Source organism: Pongo pygmaeus, chromosome 13 (assembly GCF_028885625.2).
Source record: "Pongo pygmaeus isolate AG05252 chromosome 13, NHGRI_mPonPyg2-v2.0_pri, whole genome shotgun sequence".
In the NCBI taxonomy this organism is placed as follows: domain Eukaryota; kingdom Metazoa; phylum Chordata; class Mammalia; order Primates; family Hominidae; genus Pongo; species Pongo pygmaeus.
In genome coordinates, this window is record NC_072386.2 from 123,690,072 (window position 1) to 123,715,429 (window position 25,358).

General features: G+C 51.3%; 1 protein-coding gene across 2 annotated transcripts; it reads left to right on the forward strand.

The window, feature by feature from the left end:
* Window positions 1-11,700: 11,700 nt before the first annotated feature.
* Window positions 11,701-24,766, forward strand: GFI1B (growth factor independent 1B transcriptional repressor). 2 transcript variants are annotated; one of them, XM_054500017.1, is made up of 7 exons: window positions 11,701-12,035; window positions 19,787-19,906; window positions 20,391-20,528; window positions 21,305-21,576; window positions 22,169-22,306; window positions 22,850-23,015; window positions 23,952-24,766. In XM_054500017.1, exons 2-7 carry the CDS (start codon window positions 19,807-19,809, stop codon window positions 24,128-24,130), a joined length of 993 nt encoding a protein of 330 aa, XP_054355992.1. In that variant the 5' UTR covers window positions 11,701-12,035; window positions 19,787-19,806; the 3' UTR covers window positions 24,131-24,766. The 2 variants fall into 2 exon arrangements, with proteins under 2 accessions (XP_054355992.1, XP_054355993.1); XM_054500018.1 differs by lacking the exons at window positions 11,701-12,035; window positions 22,169-22,306 and adding an exon at window positions 12,488-13,012.
* Window positions 24,767-25,358: the final 592 nt, after the last annotated feature.

Consider the following 25,358-nt stretch of genomic DNA (forward strand, 5'->3'; position numbering starts at 1 on the left):
ACTAAGATGGGCCGACCTACTGTTAGACACCTCCGGATGCAGTGAAGCCCACAGCATCACCTGTGAAGTATCCGTGCCTAAAACATCTCATCTGAATCCAATCAAGCCTAGGCCCTGACTTCCAAGACACAATGAGGTCTTGAAAATAATGTTTATTCAGGAATAAGTATTGCCGTGGGAATATGGGTTCCAAGACACAGGGTGCTAGGGTTTGAATGTCCTCTCCAAAACTCATGTTGTAATTTAATTGCCATTGGGAAGGAATTAAGAGCCAGGGCCTTTGACAGGTGATTTGGTCATGCCCTCATCAGTAGATTAATGCTGTTACCACAGAGAGAATTAGTTCTTTGGGGAGGGAAGTTCAGCCGCCACCTGTACTCTCTCTGTCTTCGGTGCTTGCCTGCCCTTCTGCCTTTCTCCATGGGATAACGCAGCACAAAAGCCCTCACCAGATGTGGCCCCTCAATCTTCCCAGCCTCCAGAACTGTAAGCCAAATAAATCTCTTTTCTTTATAAGTTACCCAGTCTGTGGCATTCTGTTATAGCAGCAGAAAATGGACTAAGACACAGCAGGTGAAGGAAGAGGTTTAATGGCACCATGACGAAACAATGAGAAAACCCCAAATGCTGAACCTTCTACTGGACTGGCCTGGGCTCTTTTAGGGGGAAAAATCATTATGAAAAGAAAGGGGCAGGGGGTCCTGTTCCATCATAAAGGAAGCTAAAGACATAATACACTCATGCAATGCTTGCAACTTGGCTGGATCCTGATTCTAAAAGAGCAACTATCGAAGAAAACTGGGGGAAACTGCAAAAATGTCCATATAGACTGGATATTCGACAACATTTGGGAACTATTGATAATTTTCTTAGGTACGATAATGACATTGTAGTTGTGTGATTATGTATGAAAGCAATATCCTTATGTTTAGGAGATATATGCTCCAGTATGGGTGAAATGTCATAATATCTATTATTTTATATATACACATATATACATATGTGAGTGTGTGTGTATATATACATATTTTTCTTTTTTCTTTTTTTCTAAGATGGACTCTTGCCCTGTTATCCAGGCTAGAGTGCAGTGGCGCAATCTCGGCTCACTGTAACCTCTGCCTCCGGGTTCAAGCGATTCTCCTGCCTCAGCCTCCTGAGTAGCTGGGATTACAGGCATGCGCCACCATGCCTGGCTAATTTTTTATATTTTTAGTAGAGATGGGGTTTCAGCATGTTGGCCAGGTTGGTCTTGAACTCCTGATCTCAAATGATCCACCTGCCTTGGCCTCCCAAAGTGCTGGGATTACAGGCGTGAGCTACGGTGCCTGGCCATTTTTTTTTTTTTTAATTTGAGACAGCATCTTGCGTTGTCACCCGGGCTGGAGTGCACTGGTGATCATAGCTCACCACAGCCTCTATCTCCCAGGATCAAATGATCCTTCTGCCTCAGCATCCTGAGTAGCTGGGACTACAGATGCATGCCACCACACCTGGCTAATTAAAAAAATTTTTTTTTTTTAGTAGAGACGAGGCCTCACTACATTGCCTAGGCTGGTCTGGAACTCCTGGGCTCGAGCAATCCTCCCACTTCAGCCTCCCAAAGTGCTGGGATTACAGGTGGGAGCCACCATGCCCGGGCTGCAATATATGTATTTTTAATGTTTTATTAAAGTAAAATATAATTGTATACACTTACATATGCATGGGGGACAGAAAGCATATTTGGCAGATGCTAACTATTGTTGAATATAGGTAGTAGATATTGGGGTGTTCATTAGATAAGATTAATTCACTTTTTTGTTTGAAATTTTATATAATATAAACGTTAAAAAATATTTGAAGGTCAAAATATAATTAGAATATTCGGTAAGAAAAGTCTGAGATCCTAATCGCAAGGTAGGAACATTCCCTCAGTTCTAGATCTTACTTCACCCCCCTGTACCTCTGCTTTTCCCATCTGTGAAAATGAAGGCCTCAGAGGCATGGAGGTTTTGCGGTTTTTATCAATTAATTATTATAAAGTACACAGAACATATGATTTATCATTCTAATTATTTTTAAGCATATAGTTCAGTGGCATCGGCTTAAGTACGTTCATATCATTCCACAACCACCACCACCACCATCCATCTCCAGGAGTTTTTCATCTCGCAAAACCAAAACTCTGTTCCCGTTAAATACAAACTCCCCAATCGCCTGTCCCCCAACCCCCGGCAACCACCATTCCACTTCCTGTCTCTATGATTTATTTTATTTTATTTTTTGAGACAGAGTCTCACTCTTTCTCCCAGGCTGGAGGGCAGTGGCACAATCTCGGCTCACTGCAACCTCTGCCTCCCGGGTTCAAGCGCTTCTCATGCCTCAGCCTCCTGAGTAGCTGGGACTACAGGCGCGCACCACCAGGCCTGGCTAATTTTTGTGTATTTTTAGTAGAGACTGGGTTTCGCCATGTTGGCCAGGCAGCTCTTGAACTCCAGACCTCAGGTGATGCGCCTGCCTCAGCCTCCCAAAGTGTTGGGATTACAGGCGTGAGCCACTGTGCCCGGCCTGTCCCTATTAGTTTGACTACTCTAGGTATTTGTCTTTTTGTGACTGGCTTATTTCACTTAGCATAACGTCCTCAGGGTTCATCCAGGTTGTTGCCTGTGTCACAGCCTCATTCCTTTCTAAGGCTGAATAACAATACTCCGTGGTATGGACAAAGCACATTCCGTGTATGCATTCATCTGTCACGGACACTTGGGTTGCCTCTACCTTTTGGCTGATGTAAATAACACTACTGTGAACACGGGTGTGCAAAGATCTCTCCGCGTGCCTTTCAGTGTGTTTGGGTCTATACCCATGCGTGGGATTGCTGGAACTGGGTGAGATGATTTGTAAAGGACTCTTTCCTGTTTTCCAAATGAGCTTATTACAAGTGCCCCTTTAAAACTGCAAACCATTCATCTTGCAGAAATGTGTTAATGGACCACTTTGACAAGCCCACTCTCCCCAGCATCTCCATCATCCTTGGTGAAAGGAACCTCTTTTCATCACCCCGACTCTCATGGGTTGCTAAAAAGCAGCAGAAGAGAACAATGTTCATCCTTCAGGGGAATTTTCATGAAACACTTAAAATCTCCGAAGGCAGCCGGTACATGCAAAATAGATGTAAATTGCATGCAAATCCTGGCTGCTGGAGGGCTCCCTGGTGTTGATTCCCCCACCTCGGCCTCCCGCCTTCCAGCACATTCTTAGTGCTGATCAGTGTTGAGACGGAACCCCATCGATGGGAGAAGAGAGGGATCTTTCCCAAATGGGTTTTTTATTTCCAAGTCTTCTACAAAGGGGTGCACATTCTCTGAAGTCTTCCCACAGTGCTCTTCATTTCCTTATATGTTCCTTTGAGGTGTTGCTTCCTGGGTCTGGAGACTGAAGCTATGCCCTGGGTCCAAGCCTCCCTGACCCAGACAGGAGACAGGGCCTCTCCCCATCAGTAGCCACAGCAAGCTCCTCTGTTTGCTGAACCTGCCCAGACACCAGGCCAGCACCTGCTGGGGGTGCTACTTGAAGGGGCTTGACTGGAGAGGTGAAGACCCACTGGGAGATTTGTACCCTCCTAAGGCTGGCTAATGAACACACACACACACACACACACACACACACGCACGCACACAGAGAGAGAGCTTGTTGGGAAGAGCACAGAGTTGCATGCATCCATGGCCACGCTTCCTGATGTGTGACGTGCAGTGTGGTGCTCATCAGAAAAAGTTGGCCGGGGGGTGTGTCTGTGCCCTAGTGGATCAGGCAGATTGCCCCTACTTATGTGGCTGACCGTGGTGCCAGCCCTGCTGGGGGTTGGTTCTTGGTTTTCCATCATATGCTCAGTAATTTCCTGCGGCAAAATGCTCCAAAAGACTAAGAGATGAGGCGTATAAAGCCCCTCCACCCTATCTGGCCCAGGGTAAGCTTCAACAAACTTTCATTCGCTAATCCTTCATCTCTGCAGCCTCAGAATGGGATTTCTGTGAGTCTCTAGGGAGAACACCAATGCGGAAGTCATCAAGAGTTTATGGGGCGGTAACCAAATGTCAGGTGTTTCATTAATAATCAAACTGCCATGTAAATTAGCACCACTCACCCGATAAGAATCAAGCCAACATCACCTAACCCTAACCCTGCCGCAACTAAGACTGCTCTTAACCATCCAGTTAAAGAGAGAGAAATGGCAGAGTTTTATAGTCAGCTGTTGAATATTTCTGCTGAGAAATAATAACTCACTATTTTGCCCAGGCCAGTCTTGAACTCCTGGGCTCAAGCAATCCTCCCACGTCAGCCCCCAAAGCGCTGGGGTTATGGGTGTGAGCCACTGTGCCCGGACCAGATGGACTTCTCAATCTTCTTGTTATTTCCTAAACCTAGAAGTGGGGCGCATGGGTTTGACACCCCTGCCAGGGTTTCTGGGGGGCGTCAGGCAGGCCTGTGGCCTGAACGCTCTCCTGTATTTCGCCTGCACCCAGAGTCCCTGACTCCCATCCAAGTTCCCTGTGTCCCCCCAACACTCCTTCCATGCTTCTCTGAGGCACACCAGCCACCTCGAGGAGTGGATGCACCCCAAACCTCACCCCATGGCCTCCCACCTGAATACTGCTCTTCCCCATCTGAGGTTCCCTAAGACAGGAGGGTTGAAGGGACTTCAACTTCCAAGCTGGGGGAGTTGTCATCTGCCTGTGTGGTTACTCAAAAGCAAAGGGTCAATGTGGGTTAATTTGAATTGAAAACATTATAAACACATACAAGTGGGAAAGAGAGACAGGAAAAGGGAAGTGGGGAGGAAAAGAGGGCAAAAGAGACAGAAGGAGAGAGAGAGAAAGAAACAAGAAAAATAGACTTCAAAAATGTTACTACTGGCCGGGCATGGTGGCTCACGTCTGTAATCACAGCACTTTGGGAGGCTGAGGCGGGCAGATTCCTTGAGGTCAGGAGTTCGAGACCAGCCTGGCCAACATGGCAAAACCCTGTCTCCACTAAAAATATAAAAATTAGCTGGGTATGGTGGCACGTGCCTGTAATCCCAGCTACTAGGGAGGCTAAGGCAGAAGAATCACTTGAACCAGGGAGGCAGAGGTTGCAGTGAGCTGAGATCATGCCACTGTACTCCAGCCTGGGTGACAAAGCAAGACTCTGTCTAAAAAAAAAAAAAAATTTGGGTTGGGTGTGGTGGCTCACGCCTGTAATCCCAGCACTTTGGGAGGCCGAGGTGGGCAGATCTCTCGGACTTAGGAGTTTGAGACCAACCTGGACAACAGAGCAAGACCCTGTCTCTACAAAATTTTAAAAAAATAATTAGCCAGGTGACCAGGAGTAGTGGCTCATGCCTGTAATCCCAGCACATTTGGAAGCAAAGGCAGACAGATCACTTGAGGTAAGGAATTCAAGACCAGCCTGACCAACATAGTGAAACCCCATCTCTACTAAAAATACAGAAATTAGCTGGGTGTGGTGGCGGGCACCTGTAATCCCAGCTACTTGGGAGGCTGAGGCAGGAGAATCACTTGAACCTGGGAGGTGGAGATTGCAGTGAGCCGAGATTGCACCACTGCACTCCAGCATGGGCAACAGAGCTAGACTCCTTCTCAAAAACAAACAAACAAAAATTAGCTGGGTGTGGTGGCATGTGCTTATAGTCCTAGCTGCTCGGGAGGCTGAGGCAGGAGGATCACTTGAGCCCAGGAGGCCGAGGTTGCAGTGAGCCCTGATGGAGCCACTGCACTCCAGCCTGGGCGACAGAGACTCTGTCTCAATGAAAAAATAGTTACTGGGGATGGGACAGAGGTACATATTCTTCTTTTTCTTATTTCAACTCTGATCATATATTACTCTTGTAATTTAAACAGCACGTATCTGTACACAGATAATTATTTTCACTTTTTTCAGGCTGGTTTTTGTCCGAGGAAAGGTAGGCAGGAGTGCCACCGTGTGGTGCGACGGTGAATTGCTTCCCGTGTGGAGCGGAGCGCCTGGGTCGTAGGGTGGGGAGTCGGAGGGCAGTGCCAGCCCCGATGACAGGTAGGGTTTGCAAGCTGGGCTCCCTCACCTCGACTGCCTGCAGCCCCCGGCAAGGAGCCTGGACCTGGAAAGAGGTCCGTAGCCGTCGATGACCAGGTGGACGTTTCCTGCTTGGCCTGCTGCCCACTGCTGTCCACCCTTCAGTGCACTCGCAGCGGGACGGAGCCAGTAGGCACTTTTCTGGCACCAAGATGTACATAGAGCAGACGGGCCCCAATGCCCAGCCGACTCTCTGGGAGCCCCTGGAGGGCGGGGACCACCGGGTCCATTGTCCCATTCCCAGGACTGTTGGGTTCAGCTCATGACCGTCACGTTCTGTGGCTGTTCTGGGCCAAGGCCAGAAGCTGCCCAAGTCCACACAGCTGATGCCTGGGAGTGTCGTAGCCCCGGTGTCACCCAGCACAGAACATTCACCCCCAAGCTCCCACGACCCCCGCACAGAGCTTCCCCAGCCCCCCTGCACCTGCCGGAGCTGTCCTTATAGAGGGCCCGTGGCCCGGCCTCAGCAGTGGTGGTTCCCACGTATTCAGCCCTGATATGGTCCCTGCAGGCCAGCGTGTGTGCTGAGGCCCGGCCCAAGCCCGTTGTCCACAGACAGAGGACCCCATGACGTTCCTGCTCTTAAGGAGCCATCAGTCTCACCGAAAAGCAAGGGAGGCCCCATGAGTAACCGAGCAAGACAGGAATCCAAGGGTTGTCACGGGTGGGCCAAATCCTGTAGACAGCAGGTGACTCCCTGGATTGTGGGGCGTCTGGGAGGGCTTCCTGGAGGCGTTGAGAGCTGGATTGGGCTGTGAAGGAGGGGGCTGAAGAGAAAGAACCATTCCAGACAAGGGGAACAGGTGAGGCAAGAAAGGACACAGCATATCCAGGTGATAATGAGAGGACAGTTAGAAGGTAGAAGGTAGAAGCCATGGCCCCAAACGCCTCTCTGGCCTTATTCTGTTTAATGACAGCTGTTGTTCCCTCTCAAACCCACCTCTTCCTCTACACTTAAGTCCTCGTGGTTTTGGCAGGAAAGTCTGCCAGCCCCGGCCAATGAGAGGCCCATATCCCTCCCCCGGCCACAGTGATTGCTGCTGGGATGTGCTTGTGACCAGGCTGGACCAATCAGAGTCAACCCTAGCAATCTTTCTGAAACAATTGAAGAGGAATCTCTCTTTCCACTGGGGTTCCTAGGCTCAGAGATAAGAGCCGGATAAAGTGGGTAGAGATCACGGCGTGAGGATGAGGCCAACACAGAGGGAAGCAAAGCCGAGAGATGGAGAGAGAGTCATTCATTCATTCATTCATTCATTCATTCATTCACTCTGTGAAGATATCATTAGTGTCTCCCACACACTGTTCTAAGCCCTGGAGAGTCTAAGTCCTGAGATGTGTGCCTGGAAAAACAGTTCCTGCTCTTCTGGCATGGACATTCCTTGTGGGAAGTCAGAGCAATAAATAAATGAATTAAAAGATAGAAAGATGGCCGGGCGCGGTGGCTCATGCCTGTAATCCCAGCACTTTGGGAGGCTGAGGCAGGCAAGTATCACCTGAGGTTAGGAGCTTGAGACTAGCCTGGCCAACATGGTGAAACTCTATCTCTACTAAAAACACAAAAAAATTAGCCAGGCGTGGTGGCGGGCACCTGTAATCCCAGCTACTCGGGAGGCTGAGGCAGGAGAATCGCTTGAACCTGGGCGAAGGAGATTGCAGTGAGCCGAGATTGCGCCACTGCCCTCCAGCCTAGGCGACAGAGCCAGAATCCATCTCAAAAAAAAAAAAAAAAAAGGAAGATAAGCAAGATATTTTCAGATAAGTGTGAATGCTAAGAAGAAAGGGGTGGGTGAAGGAATAGAAAGTGACTGGGGTGGGGAGGTCCTACTTTAGTTGAAGGTCAAGGAGGTCTTTCTGCAGAAGTAATATTTCCGCTAAGACCTGGATGACAAGAAGGAGACAGCCTTGGGGAAATCAGAGAGTTAGGCCATCCAGGCAGAGGGCACGAGAAGTGCCAATGACCTGAATGAGTGAGATTCCAGACAGTATCATTTGAGCATCTGGATCCAACCATGTCAGAATCTGAAAATTTTCTGTGACATGAATTAATTGTTTCATTGTTGTTATTAAATGAGTTTAAATTGGGTTTCTGAGCTGGGCACGGTGGCATGCACCTGTAATCCCAGCTACTCAGGAGCTTGGGAGGATTGCTTGAGACCAGGAGTTCAAGACCAGCCTGGGCTACAGAGCAAGACCCCATCTTTTTGAAACTTTCTGCAACTCGCATCTGGAAAAGTGCTGTTATTTGAAAGGGTGCCGACATTGTGAGAAACATGGAGTACCGATCTCTGAAGCTGAGATTTTTGTCCTAAAGGTAAAGGGAAATTATCGAAGGTTTTTAAACCAGGGAAGAATCTTCCTGATCTTTGTTCTTTTTCTCTCTCTAGGCTCAGCTTTCGAATGTCCTAACCTTCCCTCCCATTCCTTCAGTCTCTGCGTTTCTTCCCTAATGAACTTGGCTGCTGTCAGGTCCCTTCAGGGGACCTCCAGCTCCTAGCACATGCTGTTCCTCTTTGAGACACTTTTCCCTACCTTCCTTCTCCCAACTAACTTAGCCTAGGCATCAACTTAGATATCACTTCCTTCACCAACCCCCCAAGCCTGGGTCCATTTCCAAATGCCCCAGGCTTCTTTTGTATACTATGTTTATATCACAGCGCTTGTCACCCCAAATTGTAAATTTCAGGTTGCTCTTTCCTACCCTCTAGACCAGGAAGGAACATGTAAAATCCGGCTGTTGTTTGAAACCCCAGCATGTGGTGCCTTTCTGTGGGCACTCGATACACACCTGTTAGATAAGGGAGGGAAGGAAAGAGCTGATACACGAAAGGTACCCAATGGTGACTGTTAAATGAATGAATACACGGATGAATGGGCACAGGAACGCGGAAGCGATTTAGCTCTTGGGAGAGACTAAATGAAGGTGTTGACTCCAGGGCTGCTCACTAAGGGAAGTGCTGGTAGCTTTTCAGGCAGCTCTGGAGGGGACACAGAGCATGGGAGGTCCAGGGCTGTATGGGCCTGGGTGAGGCTGGCTGGGGACTCCTGGCTTCAACTGCTATGCCAGGGGACTGGCTGCCTGGCCACTGCTCTCCCATCAAGGGGAGCCTGGGTGGATTCATCTGCAGGCTGGGTCCCTGGTCTGGGTCTGGGAAGGCTGTCCCTGCGTCAGTTACTCACGGGGGAAGGTAGGGACCCTAAAGTGGGATTACAATCTTAGAACAGCAGTTGAACTGCAAGTGCCTGATGCAGCAGCTTCCTATTAGAAAACACCCTAAACAAGTGGAGGAAGCGTTTGGTGAGATAAACCATGAAACATATGGAACCATTAAAGATGTCAATAAAGGCTGCAAACGAATTTAGGAAGCACTTCCATAAAATCATGTTTCACGGAAAATGACACGCTGGTTTACAGTAACAAGATGTGGGTATGTGCGTATAGGGAAGTGAGAACATGAGGAAACTGGGGACTTGTTGACTTGGAGAGAATGTTTTAAGTTTTCTGCATAATGACAAACAGTTCTAGCTGATTGTTGGCAATGTACAACATCCACAGAATACTCAAGATGTGTCCCTGGCTGGGCGTGGCAGCTCGTGCCTGTAATCCCAGCACTTTGGGAGGCTGAGGCAGGAGGATCGCTTGAGGCCAGGAGTTCAAGACCAGCCTATTGTGAATAGTACCACTATAAATGTAAGTGTGCAAATATCTCTTCGAGTCTGCTTCCAGTGATTTTGGGTCTATACCCAGAAGTAGATTCACTCACTTTTGACATTGCATTCTCTGAACTTTAGAGGAGACATTTGAGAACTTCTAAATTTCAAATAAAAATAGTGATTTAGACCAGCCTGGACAGCATAGCAAGACTCCAACTCTAAAAAAAATTTAAAAATTAACCAGGCATTGTGGTGTGCCTGTAGTCCCAGCTACTCAAGAGGCTGAAGCGGGAGGATCTCTTGAGCCAGGGAGGTCGAGGCTGCAGTGAGCTATGATTGCAACACTGCACTCCAGTCTGGGCTACAAAGCCAACTCCTGTCTCTAAGAAAATAATAATAATAATAATTATTATTATTTTTTGAGACAGAATTTTGCTCTTGTTGCCCAGGCTGAAGTGCAATGGTGCGATCTGGACTCACCGCAACCTCTGCCTTCTGGGTTCAAGCAATTATCCTGCCTCAGCCTCTTGAGTAGCTGAGATTACAGGCATGTGCCACCACGCCCAGCTAATTTTGTATTTTTTGTAGAGATGGGGTTTCTTCATGTTGGTCAGGCTGGTCTTGAACTCCCGACCTCAAGTGATCCTTGCCTGCCTCGGCCTCTCGAAGTGCTGGGATTACATGCGTGAACCACTGTGCCCGGCCAATAATAATTTTTTAAAAAGATGTTTCTTTCCACCAAGAGAGGCCACAGGGCTGGGAGCAGTGGTCTGCTGTCTGTGGCCTGGGGCTGGGACTGACACCCCAGCATTACTGAGGCCTGGTGACCACAGGGTTGTGTCCTCCTGGCTGGTGCTCCAGGGCTGGCCCAGCAGAAAGACCTCGCCTGAAACACCCCTTTTTCTTCATTTTGAACCTTGGACTTGCAGTTTAACTCGGGGCTTCCTGTCACCAGACTTGTTTTCTTTATGAGGGAAACATAATCTCTCCAGCACCCGGGCTTGAAGAGCAGGCAAAGCAGCCTAACAGTGCTCTGTTTGTGGTGTTCTCATCTTATGCAAAACCTCCTGAAATAAATCAGTCATCTTGCAAGCGGGAGGAGGCAGGAGCCAGAGGAGGAGGGAGAAGGTGGGGAGCCAGGGTATGGGACGCCCTGCCAAATGGGAAGAAATGCCCCAGCCTGCTCAGCCAAGCTTTCCCGCCCTCACTTCCCCCGCAGTTAATGGGACACCCCAGAGGCCCCCACTGGCCTCCCCATCGCTTTCTCTGCCACCAGAGGGCAGCACACGCGGGCTCTGGCACTTGGCCTTCAATCTGTATGGCAGCTTCAGCAGGCCGAGCGTCTCCTGGCCTCCGAACTCACTGCCACACCTCCAGGGTGCCTCTACCCGCTCAAAGGTCATATCTGGGGGAAATACAAATTTGATGTTTCTTCTGAAATGTGACCTGTGCAAGGACAAGAGGGGCCTCTATGCATGTGGCCGGCGCGGGAACTAGGGGCTTTGCACAAGCCTGGCTCTCACAAGCCTCAGGGTGCTGAACTTGGGGAGGGAGGGATGGGAGGAGGGAGAGAGAAGGGAGGCAGGGAAAAAAGGGGAAAAAAGGAGGGGGGAAAGGAGGGAAGAGAGACAGAGGAGAGGAGGAGAGGGAGGGAGGGAGGGAGGGAAGGAAGGAGGGAGGAAGAAGGAAAATAAGGAAGGGAAGGAAGGAGGGAGGGAGGAAGAAAGAAAGGAGGAAGAGAAGGAAGAAAAAAGGAGGGAAGGAGGGAAGGAAGAAAAAAGGCAAGAGACAAGAAAGAGGAAAAAAACCAAAGAGCCATGACTTCTCTATGCAAAATCGAGTTTTATAAGTTAGCGCTTTTTTCAACTTTAATTTTTAAAATTTAATAATTTAGCCATCACTTTCTTTTTGTGCAGATGTTATTCAAAATTTCCAGCGAAATTCTGAATTTCTCTGCAGAGAGAAAGCGTGCCGCTCCAAGTGTCGAGGGTTAGAAATGAGAATTCGAAGTCTTGCGTCCTGGAAAGTTTTGATAAGCAAATACGGCTGAGCTCCCGCGCTCTCTTCATTGGCTGCTTCTTCACCGCCAGATTTTGACACAAATAATCAGATTGAAAATCAGGGAGGGGAACAGAAGAGGAAAAACACACAGAGAGACAGAGAAAAAAGGAGAAGTATCTATTTGTGCAAAGAGTCACACAGTTGACAGAGTGGAGGCCAGTCCCGAGAGAGGCTTTGCAGTTCCCACCTCGGGAAGCTCCGGCAGAACCCAAGCGAGGGACAGCTCCGGGCAGGTGAGTGCTGGAGGATGCATTTCTGCGCTTTTGTTTTGAAATGTGTCTGTGCGCCACAGGTGGCGTCACAGCAGGCTCCCTGGCTCCTCCTGCGGTCCTAGGAAGGGTGAGGTGGGCTGGAAAAGCTCTGGAAGGCAAGGAGCCAAGGGAGAAACAGGGTGAGGACGTAGCCTCGTCTGAGCCACTGTGCTAGGAATTGCGCCTTTGCCGGCTGCGCAGAACCACTTTTCAAAATTTGATTTTAGGCTGACAGACGTCACCTTCGGGCACAAAGTCATACCCACAACCCAGCTGTCCCGGGGACCTGGGCAGTGCTCAGGGAGACACACTTCCAAGTGCCTGAGTTGTCTTCCCCCTCGGAGACAGTCCCAGACTTCGGGGACTTGACTAAAGTTCCTGGGACACTTTTTTTTTTTTTTTTTTTGAGACAGAGTCTCACTCTGTCGCCCAGGCTGGAGCACAGTGGTGCGATCTCACTGAAACCTCTGCCTCCCGAATTCAAGCGATTCTCCTGCCTCAGCCTCCCAAGTAGCTGAGATTACAGGTGAGCGTTACCACGCCCGGCTAATTTTTGTATTTTTAGTGAAGACGGGTTTCACCATGTTGGCCAGGCTGGTCTCGAACTCTTGACCTCAAATGATCCACCTGCCTCGGCCTCCCAAAGTGTTGGGATTACAGGCATTAGCCACTGCACCCAGCCAATTCCCGGGACACTTTGAGAGTCAGGCGCTCTCCCCTCCAGAGCCTATTAAGGGGAGATGACAGGGCTGCTCTCTCCCACACACTGCCCAGGCTCCAGGAACAATAGGACCGACCATAGAGAGGTACTGTTTCAGCTCTCCTTTCCCTGTGACTGTTGTTAGCCCTTTCCACCTATTTTTGGAGAAAAAAAACAAGTTTAAGTATTAAGGCATCTGGGGAGACATGTTCACTCCAAAATAGGACTTGTGAAGAGGAGGTCGGCAGAATTGCCGTGGGTATGTGCCAGTGTACATTTTTCTGGGGAGAAAGTCCAGAGCTTTCATGAGTTCTTAGGGAGCAAATTCAATTACGATCTGTGGGCATGAGTCTGGTAGATATTAGAAGCTAGCTGAGCTGCACCTGACCACCTGGATGCGCCTGCATATTTCTTAGTAGGCAACAGGTAGAATATTTCTTCCAAGTCTAGCAAAGTGTCAAGTTTCTTGTCCTCAGAAGTATTGCAGAAGGAATTGTTTGGACAAGAAAATTCGTAATTCCCCTTGCTCTTTCTGTCAGATTTTGGTCTTCCTGAAGAGAGTTCTTGGGGAACATTGGAGAGCTATACCTGGTTTAGGTTTGATTACTGGAATCACTCAAAACCAGTGTAGACCGTTGCCCCAAAGTTTTCAGGAGGGCAGGCTAGGGTGGGTGGGAATCTTATTGGACAGTACGAGGATTTTCAAAGGCTCTGGGACCAGATGGCTCCAGATCACCCAGGGAAAACAGCCTGATCAAATGGGATTCTTCACTGTCTGTGCCACAATATCCAGACCCTTGGTTGAAACAACAGCAAACACCACCCACTCTTAGTCTAGAGGGAGGCTTTTCGTGTGTTCCTTGCCAGGAATTCAAGCCAATGGGAGCTGCTTTAGTCTACAATATAGAGATATGCAGAAAGAGTTTCATTCACTCACTTGTCTTTTTATTTTGATAAAATACATATAACATAAAATTTACCATTTTAGCCATTTTCAAGTGTACCATTCAATAGTATTAAGTACATCCACATTGCTGTGCAACCGTCACCACCATCCATCCACAGAACTGTTTCATCTCGTAAAGCTGAAACTTCATACCTATTCCACAGTAACTTCCATTCCCTTCCCCTCACCTCTGGCAACCTCTATCTATTTCTGTCTCTATGAAATTGCCTATTTTAGGGACTCATATAAGGAATCACACAGTATTTGTCCTTTTGTGACTGGCTTATTTCACTTAGCATAAATCCTTCAGGTTCATCCATGTTGTAGCATGTGCCAGCATTTCCTTCCTTTTTAAGGCCAAATAATGTTCAATCATATGTCTAGACCACATTTTGTTTGTTTGATACAGAGTCTCTGTCACAAGGCTGGAGTGCCATGGTGCGATCTTGACTCACTGCAACCTCTGCCTCCCGGGTTCAAGCGATTCTCCTGCCTCAGCCTCCTGGATAGCTGGGATTACAGGCACCCACCACCATGCCTGGCTGATTTTTGTATTTTTAGTAGAGGCGGGGTTTCGCCATTTTGGCCAGGCTGGTCTTGGAACTCCTGACCTCAGGTGATCTGCCCACCTCGGCCTCCCAAAGTGCTGGGATTACAGGCGTGAGCCACTAAGTCTGGCCATAGACCACACGTTGTTTGGACATTCATCTGCCGTGAACACCTGGGTTGCTTCCACATTTTGTCTATTGTGAATAGTGCTGCTGTAAACATGAGTATGCAAATATCTCTTTGAGTCTCCCCTTCCAATGATTTTGGGTCTACACCCAGAAGTAGATTCACTCACTTTTGACATTGCATTCTCTGAGCTTTGGAGGAGACATTTGAGAACTCCTTCTAAATTTCAAATAAAAATAATGATTTAGACCAGCCTGGGCAACATGGCAAAACCCCGCCTCTACAAAAAATACAAAAATTAGCCAAGTGTGGTGGTGCATGCCTATAGTCCCAGCTACTCGAGAAGCTGAGATGAGAGGATCGCTTGGGCCTGGGAGGTGGAGATTACAGTGGGCCAAGATCAAACCACTGCACTCCAGCCCAGGTGACAGAGTGAGACCCCGTCTCAAAATAATAATAATAATGATGGTGATGATGATGATGATGATTACTTTCTGCTGGGGCCCCTGAGCCTGACCTGGGCTCATTTTCCCCCGACTCCTCCACGGACAAGTCTTGTTTTCTCCTTGAATCTTTTTTTTTTTTGAACGGAGTATCGCTTTGTCACCCAGGCTGGAGTGCAGTGGCGCCATCTGGGCTCACCGAAACCTCCACCTTCAGGGTTCGAGTGATTCTCCTGCCTCAGCCTCCCGAGTCGCTGGGATTACAGGTGCCCACCACCACACCCAGCTAAGTTTTGTATTTTTAGTAGAGACGGAGTTTCCCAATGTTGGCCAGGCTTGTCTTGAACTCCTGACTTCAGGTGATCCGCCTGCCTTGGCCTCCCAAAGTGCTGGGATTACAGGCGTGAGCCACCGCGCCCGGCCTCCCTTGAGTCTTTAAACATAAAGGAAGTCAAAAGGGTTCTCTGTAGCTGACCCTGAGAACCAGCTGAGTCTTACCCAACCCTCCCAAAAGGGGAACCCGAGTGATAAGTCTTTTAGTCAAGGTGGTTCAATCTCTCACTGAAGGTCAACAAATTCTACATGGGATTTTAGAGCAAAAGGGAAGTTTAGAAATCTCTTAGCCCAACCGTCCCTTTTAAGAGATAGGAAAACCAAGCCCCAGGTTGGTGGCTGATGCGGTCACAAGCTCCAGGACCCCAAATCAGACTCGACTCCTTGGGCAACAAAGGGGCCTCATTACAGGGACATCAAAGGCCTGTTGACCCAAGTCCAACTGGAAGTTAGGGTGCTGGCTCCTGCCAGGGTGCAGGGTCGCCTGTCTTCAAGAAGGACTGACTGAGATTCTGACTCAGGGTCGGGGAGACTCTATCAGGATCGGGGGTTATGGAGTGATGTTAACAGTGGGCCTCTTTCCGGAGGTCCGATACCATCAAGTCCTCTGTTTTATGAAGAAATCCTGAGCTTCTTTCATAATCTCTGCTCTTAGCTCTTTCTCAGAACGGAGTTCGTGTGAATCAAAACCAAGTGGTTGTTAATTAACTACAGTATAGGTGATTGGTTCCTGTTTTTTCTTTAAAAAAAAAAAAGTCTCCTAACAGGGGCCAAAAGGAAGTTCGCCGGGTGCACTTGGCCCCTCTGTGAGCCGGAGGGCTTGGCCGTGGCGTCGGCTGTGTCACTGTCACTTGCCAAGCTCAGGGGAGAGCACACTGGGGGGAGGCAAGAAAGGGGGTGTGGGGTTCAGGGGAGATCACTGAAATAAGCACAAGAATCACCTTCCTGAAGCTGGAGAACCCCAGAAGCCAGCCCCACCTTGCCCTGCGCCTAAGTGAAAAGTGCTTGACCAGGGTTCATGAGCTCTAGAAAGTGTCTTTGTTGTGGGGCCCGGGGTTAGAGTCAGTTGACCTGAGGTCTCCTTAGGCCCTGAGTCCAGGGGAAGACCAATGCTTCCTGAAGGGAAGTCTGTCCCTGGCCTGGCCCCACCAAGACTCTTCAGGAGCCATGTGGGTCTTTTAGGAGCCTGGAAAAGACTTGAGGGTCAGAAGGTTTGATTTTTCTCCCTTCTTTTTTTTTTTTTTTGAGATGGAGTCTGGCTCTGTCACCCAGGCTGAAGTGCAGTGGTGGTACGATCTCGGCTCACTGCAACCTCTGCCTCCCGGGTTCAAGCGATTCTCCTGCCTCAGCCTCCTGAGTAGCTGGGACTATAGGCGGACGCCACCGCGCCCGGCTAATTTTTGTATTTTTAGTAAAGACGAGGTTTCACTGTGTTGGCCAGGCTGGTCTCAAAATCCTGACCTCGTGATCCGCCTGCCTTGGCCTCCCAAAGTGTTGGGATTACAGGTGTGAGCCACTGCACCCAGCCTGATTTTTCTCGCCTCTTGCCCCAGCACCCCACATTTCCCTCTGTGCTGCAGGCAGTGTTCACCGGGTGCTGTGAGGACCTCTGACAGTGCTGGGTGGCACAGTGGCTTGAGAGTAAAATCCTAACAGGCCAGGAGCCCTGGGTCTGAGTCACTTTCCTCTCTACTCCTCAGTTTTCCCACCTGCAACCTGGGAAGACACTGCTTGACACAGGCACACGAGGGAGCTTCAAACTGCTGTTTTCATCCTTAGCACATCGGTTCCACTCCCTCTGCAGAGAGAAATCCATGCCGGGCACTGCCCAGCACTTGGTACCCAGTCTGCACCGAGTAACTGCCCACCTCCTGGGCTGAAAGTCAAGAGCACGGAGGCCTGGGGCCAGACAGACCCCAGTCCTTCCCTGCTCACTCTGCCCCAGGGTCCTGAGCCCTCCAGGCCTCAGCTCCTCCTTTATAAAATGGGACAGCAGCGGGACTCAGCATCTGGATTAAGCATCAGGATTAAAGGTGTAATAAACAAGGCAGGCTAAGCAGTCCCCTGCCAGAAGGGTTGGCCGGCGCCTCTTCTATTGCAGAAGCCTCGGCGAGTACCTTTGGTTCTAGTTGATTTCCTCATAAATATTACGCGTAAAAAAGGATCATCTTTTGATATTTTGATAGGGAAACCATGACACGCACAGGCCCCCTCAAAACAAAGTGCAAGGGGAACCCCGCACCCCCAGCCCTCCTCCTGCTCACTGGGTCCCCTCCTCTCCCACTAGGGTCTGGCCTCCCAGTGGGCTTTCTTGAAGCAAAGAAGAGTTAGAAGCGGGAAGGAAGGGGGGTGTGGGGAGCCCTGGTGAGGGAGGGGGAGGAGGCAAGAGGAGGAAGACGTGTCCCTGGGAGATAAGGCCGTGGGCTGCCCCCGGCTCGAGCCTGTGTTCAGAGAGCCGAGAATCTGACCACGGGAAGGGACCCCAGAGGCCTTCAAGGTCCTTTCTCCTAATTTTAGAGCTCAGAGAGTACAGGGCCTTGAGCATGGCCCTGGCTTCTGGGGGGTTGCTGCAGCCCTTGGCACAGGGCTCACCCCGTCCTTTGAATGCACCTGCAGTGGGCTGGGTGCTGGGATGTGGGGGAGCACATGCTGAGCACCTCCCACGCTCGCTCCTGATGGATAAAGGTCCTTTCTCGCTCCCCACCATCCCATGGGGTTGGATTGGGATCCCCATTTAGCAGATATGAGCACTGAGGCTCAGTGATGAGCCTTACAGCAGGCAAGGGCTGGGCCTGAGCTTGGCCCCCTGTGCAGAGCCCCCAGTCCAAACTCTTGATGCCCCCAGGCTCTGGGCCAGGAGGAAGCAGGCCTGGGCACAGTCGGGACCCTCTTCTGCCTGGCTGTGGTTCATCCCCTTGGGGGAGGGGTGAGTCCCTGGCCCTTTTCCAAGCTGCATTCTCTAATCTCCCACCTCCCACCCTGCTCCTGGGCCAAGGCCTTATCACCCAGGCCGTCACTGCTGTTCTGAAGCAGCTGTGATCCCTTTCCCGCCTTCTTTGGACCCTATCACCCTTGCAGCCTTGCATGGCGACTGGCCCAAGGGGTGGGGGGGTGGGACTCCTCCGATGCCTCAGGCATGGGCCTGGTGTTGGCCTGAGTGCAGCTTGGGAGCAGAAAGGATAGAGGACCACCAGAAGATGCTCTCCAGAGTCCCCGGGGGAGCCTCACAGGCTGAGTGCAGGGATGTGAACCATTCTGGGGGCCAGGCGGGGCTCTCAGCTTCAGAGGGCTCTGCAGGGGAAGCCAGGAATCCTGGGGTGGTCAGGTTGGTCCAGCCCTGTCACTCCCTGACTGCCTGGGATGGTCCCTTGACTGATGTGGTCCTTGGTTTCTTCCCCCACTCCCTGACTGGTGGGGTCAGTAGTGATGCTGGGCTGCCCACGGAAGCTGGGGGATGTTCTCCTCTTCTCCTGTGTCCACGAAACCTTAGGCCTCCAGGTGCAGTGGAGTGGGGGGTCCTCTCAGGTCTTGAGTCCCCCCACCCCACTCCTCAGAGAGAGAAAGCCCCTGTCTCTCTAGGGAACAGACTCTGGGCCAGGGCTGTGGACAAGGCGCAGCTGTGCTCTGGCAGCAGTGGCTTGCAGGAGCACGTGGATTGGCAATGTCCCCTCGTTTGCTGCAGCTTCTCTGCCAGAGCCCCCTGTGATAGACACTGAGCACCTGTGATGCACCTGTCAGCGCTGCAAGCCTGGACATCCCCCCTTACAGCAAAGGAAATAGGCCCAGAGAGATTAAGTGTCTATCCCAAATTGCACAGCAAGTGAGTTGAGATTCTAACCCATGAACCGCTGATTCCAAAACCTAAGCTCAGACCACCTGTTTCTATGGCCTCTGAAGGTGAATCTCACTGGTACCCAAATATAGCTTTCTAGAATTGGGGTCCACCGTGTGTCGCAGAGGGAGACCCCATCCCCTGCCTTTCCTTTTCTACTCCATTGCAGCCCAGATCATGCCAACAGGAGTGGGCTTGTCTGAGTGTTTTCTAGGGGGCGATGCAGTCATTTCCTGGTGAAGGAGCAGTGAGGGAAGTTAGGATTTGTAGCTGCCGTAACAAAATAGCACAAACAGGTGGCTTAAAAGCAACAGAAATTTGTTCTTTCATGGTTCTGGGATCTAGAAATCCAAAATCGAGATGTCCGCAAAGTGGGTTCTTTCTGCAGACTCCAGGGGAGAGGGTTTCAAGCCCCTTTCCGAGTTCTGGCGGCTGTCAGCACTGCCTGGCATTCTCTGGCTGATAGGAGCATCACTCTCTGCTCTGTTGTCGTCACATGGCGTTCTCCGTGGGTGTCTGTGTCTCTGGGTCCAAATTTCCATCTTCTTATAAGGACACTAGTCATCTTGGATTGGGGGCCCATCCTAACCCAGAATGACCTCATCATAACTTGATTACATCTGCAAAAACACACTATTGCTAATAAGGTCACATTCACAGGTTCTGGTTGGACATGAACTTTGGGGGCCACTGTTCCGGTGGCCTCCAATATAGCTGGTCTTTGATCTCAGGAGGAGGTTGTGAGATACGGAGGGGTATTGTTCTCTTGTCCTTCCTAACCGCTCCCATCCCTCCCCCTTGCAGGTGTGGGGTGCACACTGAAAATGCCACGCTCCTTCCTGGTGAAGAGCAAGAAGGCTCACACCTACCACCAGCCCCGTGTGCAGGAGGATGAACCGCTCTGGCCTCCTGCCCTTACCCCGGGTGAGTCAGAGCCCGGGCTGGCGCCTGCTGCACCCACAGGGGGCTCTCTGCTCTGAGTGATGAGGGTGCAGCAGCTTCCCTCCTGCAGCAGCCTCTTCTTCCAAGTCTGGAAGCAGGAGTGCAGTAACTGTGGGTTCCAGATGAAAGGAGTAGATGAATGAGTGATACCCTCATCCCTTCTGCCCTGTTGGGGAGACGAGAGTGTCGGGTTGGAGCCGGCACTCAGTTACTGGCATGTGGGGCCCCACTGGAGGCCCAATCTAGGGCTGGAGTTGGGTTGCTCAGAAAAACGGACTGGTCCAAAGTCTTCCCCAGGGTCTCCTAACGGCCTCTTCTCGCCGCCCCCTGCTCTGGGCAGAGCCCCGGAGTGTGAGCCGCCAGAAGCAGCCGCTAGTAGCTGTCTCTCTGGGCCTCCTCCTCCTTGCTCCCTCTGGGCTTCCCAGAAACTGTGGCTGTTGATGCTGATGGTCCTATCTCCCCACAGTCCCCAGAGACCAGGTTCCAAGCAACGGCCCTGTCCTCAGCACCCTATTCCCAAACCAGTGCCTGGACTGGACCAACCTCAAACGAGAGCCGGAGCTAGAGCAGGACCAGAACTCGTCCAGGATGGCCCCGGCACCAGGTACCCAGCTGCGACCCGCTGTCATTCCCCAAGGAGTGCCAAGGGGAGGAAGGATAAAGGGACTCTTGCAGCAGGGCCCCTTGGGGCCCTGGAGTCAGGAAGGACCCACGAAGTCACTGGATGCAGCCCGGCCTCTGTGGCTTCTGCTTGGGCCTCCCAGACAGGGAGCTGATTCCTGGATGTGGGCTAGGTGGGGGAAGAGGCCAGAAGCAGCAGCTGGGCCGGTCCATGCAGGGAGTGAGGTGGGCACCCTGGAGTGAGGCAGGGGGTGTTTCTGGGCTGGAAAAGCTGAGGAGCCACAGTGAGGACACAGACATCCCCAGCAGTAAGTATTTGGGTTGACACCCTGAAACCCTCCACGTGAGGTGATAAAGGTGGTGGTGGGTGGTGGAGGGTGGTGGGAAGTGGGAGCCCTGTGTTTATTTTGTTTCGTTTTATTTTTTGAGACAGGGTCTCACTCTGTTGCCCAGGCAGGAGTGCAGTGGCACAATCTCAGCTCACTGCAACCTCCGCCTCCCGGGTTCAAGCGATTCTCCTGCCTCAGCCTCCCTAGTAGCTGGGATTATAGGCATGAGCCACCACGCCTGGCTAATTTTTGTATTTTTTGGTAGAGATAGAGTTTCACCATGTTGGTCCGGCCGGTCTCGAACTCCTGACCTCAAGTGATCCACCTGCCTCGGTCTCCCAAAGTGCTGGAATTGCAGGCACAAGCCACCCACCGTGCACAGCCCCCTGTGTATAAATGAGTAACCAGGCATGTGTCCCTATCTCCACAGAGGGCCCCATTGTGCTGTCCCGACCCCAGGATGGGGACTCTCCACTGTCCGACTCACCCCCATTCTACAAGCCCAGCTTCTCCTGGGACACCTTGGCCTCAACTTATGGCCACAGCTATCGGCAGGCCCCCTCCACCATGCAGTCAGCCTTCCTGGAGCACTCTGTCAGCCTGTACGGCAGTCCTCTGGTACCCAGCACTGAGCCCGCCTTGGACTTCAGCCTCCGCTACTCGCCGGGCATGGATGCGTACCACTGCGTGAAGTGCAACAAGGTGGGCAGCGGGGGGTGTGGTGGGCACCTGGGCCCTCCTCTCTGCACTCCCTCTCAACGCACTGGCAGCTCTGGGCGTTCCCTGTGCTGTGAATGTTGGGGCTCTGGTGGGATTCAGAATTCAAAACGTTCATCCTCATCACCATTCATTGAGCTCTGACCACGTGCCTGGCCCTGTGCTAAGCAATCGACAGTCATGAGTGCCAGGAGGCAGATGAAAGGTTAAGGTTCAGAGAGGTTAAGTCACTTTTCCAGGATCAGACAGCAAGTAGATATCAGAACCAGCATTCAAACCCAGCTTTGGCCAACTCCCAGCTCTTAACCACTGGGCTATTCAGCCTCTAGATGAGGCAAGGAGGGGGCTCCAGATCCCCTCTCTCACGCCCAACTTTGTAGAAGGGAGACTGAGCCACAGAGAGGCAAACGGACCTCCCTGGGACACACAGCAAGCAAGCAGCAGAACTGGCAATCCAGTGCCCCTTCCTCTGTGTACTCAGTCTTGGCCAGAGCTGGGCATGGAAGAGACCACGGGACCCAAAGCCTGTCCCCACTCTGCAGCCCCCAGTGGCCTCACATGCTGCCCCTGCTCCCAGGTCTTCTCCACCCCTCACGGGCTCGAAGTGCATGTGCGACGATCCCATAGTGGGACCCGGCCCTTCGCCTGTGACATCTGCGGCAAAACCTTCGGCCACGCTGTGAGCCTGGAGCAGCACACGCACGTCCACTCCCAGGTGGGCACCTGGCCCAGCACAGGACTCCCAGCCCTACTCCTTCTCTGTGCTTCCCCAGGGAGCCTGGGGGCTGTGGCTGGGTCCCTCCCCCTCCCCCTGGGGGTGACACAGATTGGGAGGGGTCCCTTAGACCCCACCTCCCTGGGTCTGGGTCTCCAACACCTGCCCTTAACAGACTTCAGACTCTCAACTAAACCACTGTGCAGACCACAACCATCCCTGCCTCAAGGAACTCACTCTGGGTTAATGGTCACGAAATGTGAACCCCTAAAAAACCTCTGAGATCAGTCAATCCATCAGTCAATCAACGAACATTTATTGAGGTTTATTTTGAGCGGGATACCGTGAAGATTACAAGGAAAAATCCCACAGGAGGCCAATGAGGGTCCAAGCCCCAGTTTCACCTCAGAGGCAGAGATGAGGGGTCCCCGGGTCCTGCTCCTCCAGGCCGCCCCAATGGAGTGTCCTCTTCCGCAGGGGATCCCGGCCGGGTCCAGTCCTGAGCCTGCGCCTGACCCCCCGGGGCCTCATTTCCTCCGGCAGGAGCGCAGCTTCGAGTGCCGCACGTGCGGCAAGGCCTTCAAGCGCTCGTCCACGCTGTCCACCCACCTGCTCATCCACTCAGACACGCGGCCCTACCCCTGCCAGTTCTGCGGCAAGCGTTTCCACCAGAAGTCGGACATGAAGAAGCACACCTACATCCACACGGGTGAGTGAGTCTCACCTGCCTGTGTCCCCTGGGCAGAGCACCCCCACCTTTCCCTGAGAGATGCATCAGAGGCCTCCAGCATGAGGCTAGGGATGGGGTCTAGTTACAAAGTCAAAGGCCACCGCTGACGGAGGGCTGGGCACCTGTGCTACTTAAGTGCACTTAATGCGTGGAAAAAATACAGGGAGGAAACAGCAAAATCTCAACACTGGTGATCTCATGGCAGACATGAGACTAGCAGGGGAATTGCTCATTCATTTGTTCACTCATTCACTCACTCACTTGCTCATTCATTTGTTCATTCATTTGCTCATTTATTCACACATTCACTCACTCATTTGCTCATTCATTTGTTCACTCATTCATTCATTTGCTCATTCATTTGTTCACTCATTCATTTATTTGCTCATTCATTTGTTCACTCATTCATTCATTTGTTCATTCATTTGTTCACTCATTTGCTCATTCATTTGTTCACTCATTCATTCATTTGCTGATTCATTTGTTCACTCATTCACTCATTTGCTCATTTATTCACACATTTGCTCACTCATTTGCTCATTCATTTGTTCACTCATTCATTTGCTTATTCATTCATTCACTCATTCATTCACTTGCTCATTCATTCCCTCCTTGCTATTAGCTGAGTGCCTCTTTTGTGCCAGGTATACCAGGGTTGGAGATGTATTGATAAACACGATGACTCGGCAGCTGCCCCTAACCACCCTATAATCCAGCAGGGGTGGGAGGAGGGTCCAAGTTGTATCTTTGCTTCTCTCTCTTTTCTAATTATTTTCTAAAGTGAATGTGAGTTGGCCATGACAGAACACATAGGAGGGTATTGGAAAATGAACCCGGGGGCGGGGCAGGGGAGCAGCAGGCCTGGTGAGGAGGCCCTGACCCCGCCCTTGCTGTGCTGCGCTGCCCTCCCTGCAGGTGAGAAGCCGCACAAGTGCCAGGTGTGTGGAAAGGCCTTCAGCCAGAGCTCCAACCTCATCACCCACAGCCGCAAGCACACAGGCTTCAAGCCCTTCAGCTGTGAGCTGTGCACCAAAGGCTTCCAGCGCAAGGTGGACCTGCGGCGGCACCGCGAGAGCCAGCACAATCTCAAGTGAGGCTGCGCCGGCTCCCAGCTCCTGGCCAGCCTGCCCTGCGGTCCTGTCACCTGGAGGCCAGCCTCACATGCCCAAATCTCCAGTCTCGTGGAGGTGGGACTGGACAGGAGTCTTCCAGCTTGTTTTGAGACTCATGAAATTGCTGTGTGACCTTGGGCAAGTCACTTTCCCTGTCTGGATCAACATTTCTCCTGCTGCCAAGTGTGGGAGCCTGGCTGGGTCTTTCTCAGCACAAGTTGTTTCCAGGTGTGGTCAGGTGCCTTCCGCTAGCAGAGCACAGAAAGCTAGAATACCCCCAGGGAGACAGGGATGCCAAGAGTAGACCAGAGCTGGGACCCACAGACAGAACCTCCACCTGCCTGCTGCCCACGGAGCTAGGACCTGGTCACCTTGGATTTTAGCGGGCCTCTTTCTGGCTATAACAGGCAGAGTCGGAGCTGCCTCCCACCCCAGTCAGAAGCCTGGCACCCCCTCTGCTTCGGCCAGATGTGCTGGCTGACTCTGACTCCGACCAGCACTCAGCTGGCCACTGGGGATTCCAGCTCTACAACCAGGCCATGAGGCTGGAGAAACTGGCAGTTATTGCTGTCAAAAGCCTGTTCTCTCAACTGCTGTCAATAAAATTAAAGATACAGATTTGCTGCCATATGACCAGCATTTATTAAGTGCCTATGAGGTCCACGGTACTGCACGAGGCTTTGGGGAGTGATGGCGGGAGGCTTGAGGAGCAGAGAAAGCCGTGGAGGTGCTCATAGGCAAGTTGTGGAGACGTGTACTCAGCCCCACGTGCACAGACCCGCTGACGAGGCGGGAGCAAGCAGAAGGGGCCGGTGCAACAAGACCACAGGGGTAGGCAATGCTAGTGCAGCTGGGGCGGTATCCGTTTCCTGTGGCTGCTGTGAAAAATGACCACAAACTTAGTGGCTTAAAACAACACACATTTATTCTCTTAAATTCTAGAGGCCAGAAACTCCAAATGAGTCTCATGGGGCTAACATCAAGGTGTTAGCAGGACTGCATTCCTACAGGAGGCTCCCAGGAGAGTCTGTTCTCCTGTCTCTTTCACCTTCCCAAGGCTGTCTGTACCTCTGATCTTGGCCCCTTCCTCTGCCTTCAAAGCACATCACTCGGACCTCTGCTTCTGCCTCCATCTCTGTCTTCTGCCTTTGATCTTCTTGCCTCTCTTATAAAGCCCTTCTGATTACACTGAGCTCAGGTATAAATCATC

Coding starts and splice junctions, on each gene's coding strand:
- GFI1B (XM_054500017.1), top strand. CDS start 19,807: ATGCCACGCTCCTTCCTGGTGAAGAGCAAGAAGGCTCACACCTACCAC. Junction 22,307..22,849: donor ACACGCACGTCCACTCCCAG/GTGGGCACCTGG, acceptor TTCCTCCGGCAG/GAGCGCAGCTTCGAGTGCCG. Junction 23,016..23,951: donor GCACACCTACATCCACACGG/GTGAGTGAGTCT, acceptor CCCTCCCTGCAG/GTGAGAAGCCGCACAAGTGC.